We start from the raw sequence: 15,819 nt of genomic DNA, 5'->3' as shown, positions 1-15,819 counted from the left end.
TGTTCATACTATTATGTTGTCGTCGTTGTCGTCCTCTTCCTCCTTCTCCTCCTCCTCCTCCTCCTCCTCCTCCTCCTCCTCCTTAAGAATACCCTTCAAGCCAAAACCGGTTTGGCTCAGTGGATAGAGCGTCGGCCTGCGGACTGAAAGGTCCCAGGTTTGATTCCGGTCAAGGGCATGTACATGGGTTGCAGGCACATCCCCAGTAGGAGATGTGCAGGAGGCAGCTGATCAATGTTTCTCTCTCATCGATGTTTCTAACTCTATCTCTCTCCCTTCCTCTCTGTGAAAAATCAATAAAATATATTAAAAAAAAAAAAGCTTCACAGACAAGAAAAAGCTAAAGGAGCTCATCACCACCAAACCAGTATTACATGAAATGTTGAAGGGTATTCTTTTTTTTTTAATATATTTTATTGATTTTTTACAGAGAGGAAGGGAGAGAGATAGAGAGTCGGAAACATCGACGAGAGAGAAACATCGATCAGCTGCCTCCTGCACATCTTCTACCGGGGATGTGCCCGCCACCCAGGTGCATGCCCTTGACCAGAATCGAACCTGGGACCTTTCAGTCCGCAGGCCGACGCTCTATCCACTGAGCCAAACCGGTTTCGGTATTTTTTTTAAAAATATATTTTATTGATTTTTTACAGAGAGGAAGGGAGAGGGACAGAGAGTTAGAAACATCGACCAGCTGCCTCCTGCACACCTCCCACCGGGGATGTGCCCGCAACCAAGGTACATGCCCTTGACCGGAATCGAACCTGGGATCCTTCAGTCTGCAGGCCGATGCTCCTTCCACTGAGCCAAACTGGTTTGGCCTGTGAAGCTCTTTAGTGAACCTTCAATTCTAAATGATAGCTTGGCTGGATAGAGTAATCTTGGTTGTAGGTCCTTTCTATTCATCACCTTGAATATTTCTTGCCACTCTCTTCTGGCCTGCAAAGTTTCTGTTGAGAAATCAGCTGACATTCGTATGGGTTCTCCCTTTTATGCAACTGTTTTTCTCTTGGTGATTTTAAGATCCTCTCTTTGTCTTTAACCCTTCGCATTTTAATTATGATATCTTTTGGTGTGGGCCTCTTTGGGTTCATCTTATTTGGGACACTCTGCATTTCCTGAACTTGTAGTCTATTTCTTTCACCAGGTAGAGTAAGTTTTCTGTCATTATTTCTTCAAATAGGTTTTTAATATCTTGCTCTCTCTCTTCTCCTTCTGGCATTCCTATAATGTGAATGTTGGCACACTTGCAGTTGTCCCAGAGGCTCATTACACTATCTTCATATTTTTGAATTCTTTTTTTCTTTTTGATCTTCTAATTGGGTGTTTTTGCTTCCTCATGTTGCAATTCATTTATTTGATTCTTGGAATCCTCTACTGTACTGTTGAATACCTGCAAATGATTCTTTATTTCAGTTGGTATATGCTTAATTTCTTACTGGTCCTTTTTCATTTTCTTGAAATTCATACTAAGAGCCTTGAAATTCTCACTAAGTTCCTTGAAACTCTCGTTAAGATTCTCGAACATCCTTATAACTTTTGTTTGGAACTCTGTATCTAGTAGTTTGTTTGCTTCCATTTCATTTAGTTCTTTTTCTGGGATTTTCTAATGTTCTTTCATTTGTGACATGTTTCTTTGTCTCCGTATTTTGGCTATTTCCCTGTGTTTGTTTTTATGTATTAGGTAGAGCTTTTATGTCTCCTGGAATTGGTAGAGTGGCCTTGTGTAGTAGGTGTCCTGTAGTGTCCAGTGGCTCAGTCTCCCCAGTCACCTTAGCTGGGCACCCCTGTGTGGACTATGTGTACAGTCTTGTTATAGTTGAGACTTGGTTGCTGTTGGTGTCACTGGGAGGAATTGACCTCCAGGCCAATTGGCTGTGAGGACCAGCTGCGACTGCAGTGGGAGAGCTATTGTGCAGAAAACACCCATATGGAGCAGGACTTACTTCAGTGGGGATTTCATGCTCACTGAGTCTGCCCCTGGAGTGGGTCACTTGTGGACGTGTAGAGTTGTAATCTGGTGTGGTCTGAAGCTGTGCACTGGGTGCACTGGCTCTGGTGCCTCCTGGGATGTGCCAAGTCAGCCACTGCCTGGGCCACCCATCAGGAGCTATAAAATTATCTGCAGATGGCTGCTACTTGTGTTACCTTGTAAGTGCCCAGGTGAGGCCAAGCTGTGAAGCAAGGCCAGTTGCTGCTAGTGCTGGGTCTTGGGCCTCTTATTGATAGGTATGGGGCATGCTGATGCCAGCAGCTGCTTGTTTGAGTGATTTTAGGAAAGTTTGAAGCCTGAGTCAGGACAGGTCATTCATATGGAAAAGCCATTGCAAACATTTTGGGTGGGGCTATAAAGCAGGTGGGATAGGATATCAGGGAATCACTAGGGTAGAGCAAACATTGTGAGACAGGCTGATGGAAACTCAGATATGGCTGACCTCTGCGAGCACCCCTGTCTGTGAGAAATCTGCCTTTGAGTTCTTGCTCCAATGCCAGACAATCCAGTTCCTGCTCATATGACCCTGGATCTCCCAAAGCTGCTGCCCCAGTGCTGGAGCTCAGAGGTAATGATTCTGTGTAATTCCATGCTATGGCCCTTTTAGAGGAACTGCTGGTTCTCTAGAAGCCTCTGTGTCACTCAGCCACAATCCCTGCTGGTTTTTATAATCTGAAGTTACAGGGACTTCTCTTCCCTGTTCTGGAACCCTGGGCTGGGGGTCTTGTATGGGGCTGGGACTCCTTGCTCCTCATGAGAGGCCTCCGCAGTCTAGATATCCCTCCCAATTAAAACACAGACACACATGGGTGTTGGACCAGCTCGTTCTTTGCCACTGCCCCTCCTACCAATCTCAGTGTGCTTTCTTCTTTTACTTCTCTAGTTGTAGGACTTTCATACATCCAGATTTCAGGTGGTTCTGCATGATGGTTGTTCTGTATTTTAGTTACAATTTGGATGTGGTTGTGGGAGGCAGCAAGTATAGGCATTTACCCATGCTGCCTTCTTTGTTCTCTCGGGATCATGATTTTTTTTTTACCTTGAATAAAGGCTGCGTGAAGTAAGTAAAAACAAAAATTAGATGAATTTATTCTTTTATATTGAATAGATATTTTAAGTCTCTTGATGTAAGAATAGGTAATAATTTAATACTAACTTAATAAGAAGAACCAGTGGACATAACTTATTATCTATTGCATTTTGAATAACTTTAGCTATAACTTTAAAAGTAAATAACATAAATAGACTAATAATTATGAATCTATTGCAGATTAGGTCACATTATACATTACAATTGTTCCACAATTAGTGCTAGTTGAAATTAAGTCTGAACATGGTGGGCCGCAGGATGAATTATTTTTTCATCTTTTCTAAGATTTTTTACACATTTTATAAATGAATAGGTATGGAAAACAGCATGGAGGTTTCTCAAAAATTAAAAATAGAACTACCGTATTATCCAGCAATTCCACTACTGGGTATTTATCCAAAGGAAATTAAATCACTATCTCTAAGATATCTCTACTCCATATTCATTGTAATATTATTTACAATAGCCAAGACATGGAAACAACCTAAGTGTTTGTTGAGGGATGAATGGCCAAAAAAGTAGGAAATCCTGCCACTTGCAACAACATGGATGGATCTTAAGGTCATTATGTTAAGTGAAGTAAGCAGAGAAAGACTAATATTATATGAGCTCACTTATATGTGGAATCTAAAAAATCACAAACTCATAGATACAGGGAACAGGTTAGTTCATTGCCAGAGGGAGGGGGTTTGGGTGAGCAAGATGGGTGAAGGTGGTCAAAAGGTACAAACTTTTAGTTATAAGATAAATAAGTCAGGGGATGTAATGTACAGCATGGTGACTGTAGTTAACAATACTGTATTACATATTTGAAAATTGCTAAGAGAGTAGATCTTCGAATTTCTCATCACAAGAAAAAACTTGTAACTATGTATGGTGGTGGATGTTAACTAAATTTATGGTGATAATAATTTTGTAATATATACACATATCAAATCATTATGTTGTACACCTAAAACTAATACAGTGTTATATGTCAATTATATTTCAATTTAAAACATGAATAGTTGTAATAACAAAAAAAAATAGAATGGATTTCATCAAAATTAAAAACCTTTCGGCATCAAAAAATTCTACCAACAGAGTAGAAAGATAATACATAGAATAGGAGAAAATATTTGGAAATCATATCTGATAAGAGATTAATATGCAGAACTTATAGAGAAATCATGCAACTCAACAACCCCCCGGCCCCCAAATTCCTATTAAAAATGGGTAAAGGGCTTGCATAGACATTTCTCCTACCATTACCCTTAAATTTCTAACATGTATTCTTAACAAAACCAAGGGTTATCTCTTTCTCTATATACATTCTAAGCAAGCCCAAGGACCTTAGAATGCTCAATTACAAACTCCCATCCATATTATTGTTTTTTAATATTTCAGGTCTACTGTTTTGTGTGTGCATATGTGTGTGTGTGTCTGTGACTGTGTCTAAATAATAATACATTTTCATGCTGTAAAATTCAAAAAGTAGACTAGATCTTAATTGTTTTCACCACAAACAAATGATAAGTGATAAGATAGAGGTGTTAGTAATAGTGGAAGTCTTATCGCAATATAAAAAATTAGAGGCCCGGTGCATGGATTTGTGCACCGGTGGATCCCTTGGCCTGGCCTACGGGGATCAGGCCGAAACTGGCAGTCTGACATCCCCCGAGAGGTCCCGGAGTGCGAGAGGGCACTCTGCAAAGTTGCTGTTGCTCGGCAGCTCCTGCATTGAGCGTCTGCCCCCTGGTGGTCAGTGCACGTCATAGCTACCAGCTGGTCAGTTGGTCGGCCAGTCACTTAGGCTTTTACATATATAGACTAGAGGCCCGGTGCACGAGAATTCGTGCACTCGGGGGGGGGTCTCTCAGCTCAGGCTGCACGCTCTCACAATCCAGGTCCCCTCGGGTAGGGTCCAGTCCCATCGTAGCATGGCTCTGGTTCCCTGGGCCTGCGGGCCGGGGGGGTGGTATCAAGATTCCCAGATCGCAGCATAGCTCTGGTTCCCCAGAGCCTGCAGGCAGGGGGAGGGACCCAGAGGCCAGTCCGATGGCAGTATGGCTCTGTTCCCAAAGCTCCCTCCTGCTGCCGCACCATGGGTGGCTGGGGCCCGCAGCTCCCTCCCGCCACTGTGCTGCTGGTGGCCAGGACCCAGGACTGACTCTCACTGTGGGCCGCCGGGACCAGGATTGACCCCCGCCGCGGGCCACTGGGACCCAGGACCAACTCCCAGTGTGGGCCTCCGGGACCCAGGACTGACTTCCGCCATGCCAGCTGGGACCCTAGCCTGGTGTTCGGTCATCCGTCCAGACTTTTTGATCGTGATGAACCCTGGCTCTTTATATATTAGGATGTGTCAAGCCAACACATTGTACACCTTAAACTACACAATGTTATAAGTCAGTTACATCTCAATTTTTACAAAAGGTATAAAAATCCTGGCTGGTGTGGCTCTGTGGTTGAGCGTCGACCTGTGAACCAGGAGGTCATGGTTTAATTCCTGATCAGGGCACATGCCAGACTTGCAGGCTCGGTCCCCAGTAGGAGGCCTGTGGTAGGCAGTTGATCAATGTTCTCTCTCTTCTTTGATGTTTTTCTCTCTCTCCCTTCCTCTGAAAGCAAAAAAAATATTTTTTAAAAAAGGTATGAAAAGTTATATTATGAAAATTCTTTTTCTCATGCATATCCCCTAACTACCCAGTTCTCCTCACCCAAGGAGACCACTGTTTTCATGGGATATATTAGGTTAATCTACATGAAATTGCCATTATTCGACAACTTTGATATGTAGCAATGGCAATTTTATGCAGTTCAAACTAATATCAGTGAAAAAACCAGATTCCTATTTTTATGGAATTTTCATTCCAGTGGAAGTTGTATTAGTTAATTATTTTAGTGTAATAAATTACCCCAAAGTGTACTGGTTGAAAACAAGTATTTATTATCTCAGAGTTTCTGTGTGTCATGAAATTGGGAGTGGTTTAGCTGTGTGATTCTGGCTCAAGGTCTCTGATGAGGTTGTAGTCAATATGTTGGCTGGAGCTGCAGGCATCAAAAGGCTTAACTGAGTCTGAAGAACCAACTTCTGTCCTGCTGGTGTGGCTCAGTGGATTGAGCATTGTCTTATGCACCAAGAGGTTACTGGTTCAATTCTGGTTCGATTCCTGGTCGTGGCACATGCCCTGGTTGTGGGGGCCATTAGGAGGCATGCAGGAGGCAGCCGATTGATCTATCGATGTGCTCTCTCTTATCGATGTTTCAATCTCTGTCTCGCTTTCCCTTCCTCTCTAAGAAAAAAAATAAATCAATAAAAACATATTTTATAAAACGAATCAACTTCCAAGACAGTTCACTTACCTTGCTGTTGTCAGGAAGTCTCAATTTCTCCGCACATGAACCTTTTCATAAGATTGCTTGAGTATCCTCATGACATGGCAGGTGACTTTCCCCAGAATAAATGATTCAAGACAAGACCAGGAGGAAGCCACAATGACTTTTCTCATCCTCTTGCAGTGCCTTTTATGACTAGTCTTAGAAGTCACACCTTGTTGCTTTCACCATATTCTATTTCAGTGGTCCTCAACCTTCCTAATGCCGCGACCCTTTAATACAGTTCCTCATGTTGTGGCCCCCAATTTCATTGTTACAAATTGAACATAATTAAAGCATAGTGATTAATCACAAAAACAATATATAATTATATATGTGTTTTCCGATGGTCTTAGGCGACCCCTGTGAAAGGGTCGTTCGACCCCCAGGTTGAGAACTGCTGTTCTGTTTGTTGGAAGCAAGTCACTGAGCCCAGGACACACTCAAAGGAAAAGGAGTTAAATTCCACCTCTTGAAGCAGGGAGTAAACAAAGAATTTGTGAATATGCTTTAAAACCATCGCAGGAAGACAGATAAAAAGCAATAAACATAATAAGTAAATTATAGACTACATTAGAAGATGGTAAGTTCTGTGAAAAAAGAAAAATAGAGCAGAGGTAAAGGGAATCAGAGTGTGTGTTTATTCCAAGTTGTAGGTTGCAATTTTAAACAGGTTGGTCAGTGTAAGACTCATTAAGAAGGTTAGATTTGAGTAAAGACTTGAAAGAGATAAGGAAGTTAGCAAAGCAGATATCTGGAAGGAGAAAGTCCCAAACTAAGGGAATAGTGAAAGCAAAAGCCCTGGAATGAGACTAACATGAGGTGAGAGAAAAGAATACTGTCTATATTTTATTAGTACTACTAGTGGCCCGGTGCAAGGGTTTGTGCACATTGAAAGGAAATTAATTAGAAGAAATATTTTAATATTACTATTCGCCCTTTCTCTGTAATAGAAGTATCAACCAAATTCACAATTGACAATGACAGATCTAAACACATGCGTGCGATTGGTGCCAGCGAGAGCTTTATATGTATTGTGCATGTGTGAGTCAACATTTATTTTTAAATTGCCAGTGCACATCATATGTACTGGCCGGTCGGTCGGTCAGTCGGATGGTCAAATGGACATGTGGTCGGTCACTTAGCTTTTTATAAGTATAGATATTTTCAATTGAGGAGGTGGGGGAAAGTGAGGAAGTATTATTTGCATGGCTGAAATGAATGAATTCATTGTTTCTAATAGGAATGTAAAGAAGAAATCAAAATGGATCCAAGTATGGGTGTGAATTCTGTCACCATCTCTGTTGAGGGGATGACGTGCAGTTCCTGTGTTTGGACCATTGAACAGCAGATTGGAAAACTGAATGGTGTACATCATGTTAAAGTAAGTTACTCTTTGGGAATTAGTGAAGTCAGAGATTTCAGAATGGGTTTGGCTTTTCAGTGAAGTAAAAAGTTTATACTTTTTTTGCCATTTCAGGTTTGTGTTGTTTCCCCGCCCCCCCAAGGATTTATACTTCTTGTCTCTACAACATTCTTGTCTATGATTCAGACTTCTCATAAGATCTTGAGCAAATTGACTTCAGTTTCCCTTGTTTTTATTACAAATAAATTGGCTAATTGGCATATAGTGATTCTTTATGAAGTTTGATATAAAATTTCCTTACTTCAAGAGTCATGTGAAGTGTGATGGCAATATGTGGGTAATTCTTTTCCATGTCTGAAACTGTAGGTGATTTTTTTTTCACATCTGAGTTTCATATTCATCTTGGCCAAAGAGGGCAAAGTAAGCTTTGGATCCATTTTTACTATATGTACGGTGGGAAAGCAGTATTTCTCTCATTTGTTGTCTACACTACACACTCTGGTCAGCTAAGACTGTGTTGATGGTTGTGGCTAAATATTTTTAAATTTCCATAGTATAATAAACCTTCTGCTAAGTTTTCTGCCCTGAAGGCATCCATAGGCAGACTTAGGTATGAATTTTCCACTTTCTCATGCTCCAAAAGTAGGACCTTCTTTTGTATTCATCATCTACCTTCACATAACTCCAGTCTTGGAGGCTCCTCAACCCCTCCACAAGTATGCTGCTTTCTTTAATTTGCTTTGGGGAGAAAGCCAAGTTAGAAGTGCTGAGAAGTGACAATACTGCATGTTTTGTTAAATTAGTTTATCTTTAAAATATTCAAATTTATAAAAACATTTTGTAATTTTTTCATTAATTTGTAACTATCCAAAAATTAGATGGATATTTTTCAGGATATTTTGTTGATATGAAAAGAGGATGGCAAAAGTAACTCTACAACCTTTAGTCCCAAAGCCTTAAAAACAAGTCATTTCATTTCAGTGAGTAATAAGTATGATACCTGCACTTGATTTTATCCTCAAATGAAATCAATTAAACCTCCTCCATGTGATTTAAGGTGGCCAATGCTGGGGGCAGGAATAGAAGCTAATTCTTACTAACTGTTGGTGCAATTGCAGTAAATCTAATTGCATCAAAAAAATAGTTCGCAAAATTTTTCTCCAAGGGACTTATGTACTTATTTTTTGTCTGGCAAACTATTTTAGATTAATGTTCGTTTTTCCAACATATCCATGTATAAATGAAGGACTGAATTCTACTCTTTTTTTTTTTTTTTAATTAAATCTTTATTGTTCAGATTATTACATTTGTTCCTCTTTTTTCCCCCCCATAACTCCCCTCCTCCCAGTTCCCGCCCCACCCTTCGCCCTCACTCCCCACCCACTGTCCTCATCCATAGGTGCACGATTTTTGTCCAGTCTCTTCCCGCATCTCCCACACCCCTTTCCCCCCCAAGAATAGTCAGTCCATTCCCTTTCTATGTCCCTGATTCTATTATAATCAACAGTTCATTCTGTTCATCGGATTATTTATTCACTTGATTCTTAGATTCACTTGTTGATAGATGCATATTTGTTGTTCATAATTTGTATCTTTACCTTTTTCTTCCTCTTCCTCTTCTTAAAGGATACCTTTCAGCATTTCATATAATCCTGGTTTGGTGGTGATGAACTCCTTTAGCTTTTCCTTATCTGTGAAGCTCTTTATCTGACCTTCAATTCTGAATGATAGCTTTGCTGGATAAAGTAATCTTGGTTGTAGGTTCTTGGTGTTCATCACTTTGAATATTTCTTGCCACTCCCTTCTGGCCTGCAAAGTTTCTGTTGAGAAATCAGCTGACAGTCGTATGGGTATTCCCTTGTAGGTAACTGAGTTTCTTTCTCTTGCTGTTTTTAAGATTCTCTCTTTATCTTTTGCTCTTGGCATTTTAATTATGATGTGTCTTGGTGTGGTCCTCTTTGGATTCCTTTTGTTTGGGGTTCTCCGCGCTTCTTGGACCTGTAAGTCCATTTCTTTCACCAGGTGAGGGAAGTTTTCTGTCATTATTTCTTCAAATAGGTTTTCAATATCTTGCTCTCTCTCATCTTCTGGCACCCCTATAATTCTGATGTTGGTACGCTTGAAGCTGTCCCAGAGGCTCCTTACACTATCCTCGCATTTTTGGATTCTTTTTTCATTTTGCTTTTCCGGTTGGGTGTTTTTTGCTTCCTCGCATTTCAAATCATTGACTTGATTCTTGCGCTCCTCTGGTCTGCTGTCGGGAGTCTGTATAATATTCGTTATTTCAGTCCGTGTATGCTTAATTTCTAGGTGGTTCCCCAATATACGATCGAGGGTCTCATTAGTTTTCTTGTAGATCTCATTAAGTTTATCGGCGGCTTCTAAACAGTTCTTGAGAGACCTTAAAAGTGTGGTTCTGAACTCTATATCTTCCATTGACAATTTTGTCCTGTTTCTTTGTCTCCGCATTTTGTTATGCTTCCTTGATGCACCCCCTAGTGGTCTTTGTTCGTGGTCTTATAGTTAAATTTTGATTGTTGTAGCTAATTCCAGGGAGGGTTTGACCTCCAGGCCAAGTGGCTATGAGAATCAGCTGTGTCTGCAGTGAGAGAACTTCTGTCCTCTAGGGAGGTGCTAATCTGGCGTTTGCCGGAGGCTATCCGGCAAATGCCTCTGTGCAGGGCTTGGGCGGGGCGGGTCGCACAGGATCAACAGGGTGGGCCGGAGAGAGCAGTTATGGCCGCTCTCAGTCCTGTCCCCAGGGGCTCTGCCTCTCTGAGTCCCAGCACCCGCTGCAAAGCTCGGAGAGAAAGCTGCACTCGCTCTGACCGAAGTCAGGCAGACCCGCTTCTCCCGTTTGAGTCTGGGTCCCTAAAGACTCGCCTGTATCTGGAGCTCAGAGTCTGCGACTCCCTCCCTATTGAAAACGCCAACCGCGCCCTCCGCCGCCAGCCCGCTCTGCGCACTCCGCACCTCAGAATTTGACTTCAGCACTGCGCCTCCTCTGAGTGTCCATATGCGTTTCTCTTTCCTCCTAGTTGTAGGACTTCCATTCAGCCAGCGTTCCTGTGGTTCTGGGTGATGTCCCTCCGTCTTTTAGTTTCACTTTTGAAGTAGTTGTTCAAAGCAGCAAACTCCGGCGTTAACCTATGCCGCCATCTTGGTTCTCTCCCCAATTCAATTTTCTGAATTCTACTCTTAACATTTGCAAGTCCATTCCTCTCTAGATTCCCCCCAAAATCCTATTGCACCCCACTCATATGTAAGGCTGCTGCTTCCACTGCATCTTTCTAGAATTCACTTCTGTTTAATAAAGCTTGTTTAAGGCCAGACAAATGCATTTGAATTGGATTAAGTGTAAAGGAAAAGTAGCAGTGATGTAATGTTAAAGCACTTTGTGTTATCAACAGTGGATCCCAGTGACAGATATTTATGGCTGTACTTTCCAGGGCATGTTCACAATTTGATTGCTAAGAACAAAAGGAAACACACTTTCTCTGCCTTTTCCAGCTCACCTCTCCTCCTTTAGTCAAAAGCCCATATGGTATAGAGTATAATTTTGACCTTTCTTCTTTTTCCCTTTCTTTAAAACATATTTTGCTGGATGGGGGAGGATGAAGAGGATAAAGGAGGCTAAATACAAGGGGACAAAAGGAGACTAGACTTTGGGTAGTGAGCACAAAATAGAGTATACGGATGTTGCATTATAAAGTTGCAACTTGAAATTTATATAATGTTATTAACCACTGTTACCCAATATATTTAATAAAAAATATTTCACTAACTGTTAAGTCTTCTAGGCCCAGAGACAGATTTATTGTGAAGTTAATGAAGCTTAAGTTTCAGTGAGTGACCTCTTCTGAGACCCTGGATGGGGTCTTAGCAATGTGTTCACATGGTTACATGTTTTTGCAAAAGTAAAATATTTTAACCACAATCCTTTAAGCCTATTGTTTATTGTCACTTAGACTCCCCCTCTGTTAGACTTCCCTCTGTGTTGGGTGGCATTGGATGTGCCATGGACATTTTGAAGATCTAAGGGGAGGATCAGTGGGGATGTTTGTTTGGTGTTAGAATATTTGACTATATGTGGTTCTTAATCATTTGTGGGTATAGTTACATTTTTGCTAGAAATTCCAGTGTAGCAATGGCTTTTAGTAATGCTCCTATCACCCACTGACTCACCCAGTATTTTGGCATAAAGATGTAGGGCCCTGTGTAAAAGTGGTAAATAACTGTTATCAATTCAAAGAGTATTTAAAACTAATTACTGAACAAGAAAACTTTTCTGAAATGCCCTGAAATATCTTAAAGCTCATATATGAAAGAAACTGATAATTTTCCTGAATTTGACAACAGCTCAAAACTTATCAATATCTATGTGTGACATTGAAAGAAAATTTTCTAAACCCCCATTAATAAAAAAAATATTTTGACCTGCAGGAAAGACAATTATCTCTTTTCTCTATGTTGATAAATATTTTTACAAAATCATTGTCAAATGAAGCAGCGGATTATACAGCCAAAAATATAGGAAAATAAAATATTATAGAGGTAGGTGTATCAGGCATTATTAGTAAACATGTTATTTTATGGATTTTATGGTATTTGCTAGCTTTTAAAAATTTATAAATTTTAATTTTGTTACTTTTCAGGATATTTTTACTTCTGTACAGAATTTTGTTTTTTAGTCTCATTAATTTTCTTAAAGACAGTTCCCCAAAATGTTTAAGCTTCAGAGGCCACAAAAGGTGGATTCACCTTTTTCTAGGAATCATAGAAAATTGTCCACACCTAGACATAATTTATAGTCAGAATTTACTTCAAAATGTTAATATATAAAACTAGTGGCCTGGTGTATGAAATTCATGCACATTAAAAGGGAATTAATTAGAGGAAATATTTTAATATTGCTATTCGCCCTTTCTCTATAATAGAAGTATCAGAGATGAAAGAAAATTAGTAAAATGTATATGAAAATCTCCCTCCTGTCAGAGTCTGGGGTGCGCTGCGGGACCCAGAGTCAAGTCCCCACCCACCCGTGTGTGCCTTGAAATCATGCGAGACCCAGCCCCGCCAGCCCCACCCCTGTCAAGCCCCGCAGGGTGGGTGGCACAGTCTCAGGTCCCCTGTCAAGCTCCGCCCGGCAGGGGGCACAGCCTCAGGTCCCTGTCAAGCCCTGCTGGGTGGGGGGCACAGCCTCAGCTCCCCCAGCCCAGTGCCAGGTGGAGGCGCGGCCTCAGGTCCCCAGGCGCAGCCTCAGGTCCCCCAGCCTGGCACCGGGGCGGGGGGCATGGCCTCAAGTCCCCTGGCTCGGCCTCGGGTCCCCAGGCCCCGGTGCTGGGGCGGGGGGTGCAGCCTCAGTTCCCCCGGCCCCGGCTTGAGGGTGCAAGGGTATGACAACCATTTGCATATTAGCTCTTTATTATATAGGATGGCTCACTTTTTAACAAATGTCAAGGTTTAAAATTTCTAGATAATAGTTTCTGATATTGCATTTACTAAGGCTAATGTGCAGTCAATTTAGAAACACGATTTGGAGAGGACCTTATTTCAACTAATTCAAGAAGTTCTGGTAGTATTTGGAATAAAACTCTGATATGAAGTAACGTAATTATTTTGTTAAATCAAGTGGGGTTGTTTTATTGAAAAAATTATCCAGTGGAACAGATTAGAGCTTTAAAAGAATTCAAGGATAGTGAATAGTCAAGAAGTCTCTAATTATTCAATATGTAAAATGGATGATTTTTTTCTCTTTGCAGCTTCAGCATTTAAAGACATTTTGGGAATTTTCTCTTAAATTGTAAAGTTTGTAAATGACTCTAATACTCTTGTTTGTCCTGCCAGTGTCAAAACTAGACTTTAAAGGGATTAGCCTGAAGTTTAATTTAATCACCCTAGTGGTCTGTTCAGGGGGGAAATGAAATGGGCAGATAATGTGAAGGTCTTTCTCTGGGATTGGTTGGCCTTTCTGAAAGTGAAATGTAAAAACAAATTTAATTAGCTATAAGTACTGAATGACTCCAAAGGTTAATGCCTTATTAGCAAATTACTTTGTCCTTGAATCTTAAACTGCCAACTCTTTGAGTACTTTTTGCCTTTATGCAGATAAAGGTTGTCATCTGTTCTGCTAATATAGACTATCCTTTTATTTATTTTTTAGAATTGAATTTATTGGGGTGACATTGGTTCACAAAACCACAGGTTTCAACTGTGCAACTCAATAAAACATCATCTGGACACTGTATCATGCGCTCATCGCCCCAAGCAAAGTCTCTTTCCGTTCCCATTCTCCCTCTCCCCCCTCCTTGGCCTACCACCATCTAGTCCCCACATCCTTCCCCTCTGGCTATCACCACACTGTGTTGTCTGCGTAATATCGACTTTCCTTTTTAAAAAAATGACAACCTAGATGCTAGCAGTAATTAAATTCATCCTGTGGATGAATACATTTCTTGTTTCCCTTAAAAGTAACTTTTAAAAATATGTTTTCATTGACTTTAGAGAGAGAAAGAGAGAGGGAGAGATAGAAACATCATTAATCGGCTGCCTCCTGCACACCTCCTACTGGGAATTGAGCCTGCAACCCAGGCATGTGCCCTGACCGGGAATCGAACTGGTGACCTCTTGGTACATGGGATGACACATAACCAATTGAGCCACACTGGCTGGGTGAAAATAACAATTTTTTAATTCTTGAAAAAGTAACATACATACAGAGTAAAAACACTCTTCCAAAGGAAACCAGTCATCAGTTTACTATGTCTGTATCCTTCCAGAAATAGACTATGAATATAAAATGGTTATATGTATTATATATATCCATATGTGTGTGTATGTATGTATACACACACACACACACACATATATATTTACATATATATATATATATATATATATATATATATATTCCCTTTTCATATAAATGGAATCATGCTATACATATTGTTTTGCATCTTACTTTTTCCACTTAACAAATATATCTTAGATACTGCTCCAAATGAGCATATAGAGATCAATCTTTTGCTTTTTATTTGGAACTTTTTTTGTTTCCTTACTTTTGCTAAGGCAAATGACAGTTCATTGAGCATTCCTTTTTTAAAAACACTGTGCTAGGGTAATATAAGAATTTTGCTTAATATAAATTCCTAGGTAATAATCATCCATCCATGGAGATACAGAATCAGTTATTAGGTTTAGGTTTCTGGTTTAGTTGAACTTTATTGCAAGTATCAAAGGAAGGTCCAATCCAATATAAAATTCTAGTACTGGAAGAATGGTGTAAAAAGGGACTTTCACTATTTCCTTTTTTATAACTTTAATTTTTTTATAATGAATAATCATACATTAGTTGTATATTTTTTGAAGTAAAATAGAAATGTATTAGCAATAAAATCCTGACAAAGCAATCAGTTTACAGATAATTTAATTTATGAAAATCAGTGCTACAACTTAAAAAGACTAACAAAATCTCTGTATCTTTTTCATTTTAAAATAGTTGGTTTTTGAATTTTTATATTGGTTTTGGGCTAACCCTTTATTGAGATTGGTCAAAAAGTATGTGTTAATAGAACTTGATGTTTCACTTTATGATATTTTAATTTTCAATATTCCATACTGAAGCATCAAAGTAAGGCATTACTTGATATAAACACATTTTTTTCAACAAACAACAATAGAATTTGTATTGACATATGTATAATATAAATGGGATTCCTACTATGTATTAAAATAGTTTTTAGTTGACTCAAAAATATATTATAGATGGTGAATCAAACAATAGAAATTCAAGATAATTGATGAATCATTTCACTTTTCTAAGTTCAGTTTCTGTAAAATGACAGAATCCTTTCAAACTCTCAGAAGCCTCTGATTACCTTTATGTTAAGTTGTTACGAAAATCTAAGAAAGTGGGCTTTAAATCATCTGAAGACTTTTATACTAACTGTGCTGCAGCATGCTAATCTGAATTTATTGCAATGACTTATATAAATTAATTCCTAGGGGGATATA

At 39.8% G+C, this 15,819-nt stretch overlaps 1 protein-coding gene across 1 annotated transcript in view; it reads left to right on the top strand.

Moving 5' to 3' along the window:
- ATP7A (ATPase copper transporting alpha) overlaps positions 1 to 15,819 on the top strand; it is a gene marked incomplete at its 3' end in the record, with an annotated part of 177,092 nt that overhangs the window by 68,492 nt on the left and 92,781 nt on the right. The window contains exon 2 of the mRNA XM_081080790.1: positions 7,684 to 7,824. Coding sequence (XP_080936916.1) covers positions 7,705 to 7,824 — 120 coding nt within the window. The 5' untranslated portion in view covers positions 7,684 to 7,704. The remainder of the gene's footprint in view (positions 1 to 7,683; positions 7,825 to 15,819) is intronic.

The sequence above is a fragment of the Myotis nattereri genome (assembly GCF_964212035.1).
Source record: "Myotis nattereri genome assembly, chromosome: X".
Lineage (NCBI taxonomy): Eukaryota > Metazoa > Chordata > Mammalia > Chiroptera > Vespertilionidae > Myotis > Myotis nattereri.
This window is presented reverse-complemented; position numbering and strand designations above follow the sequence as displayed.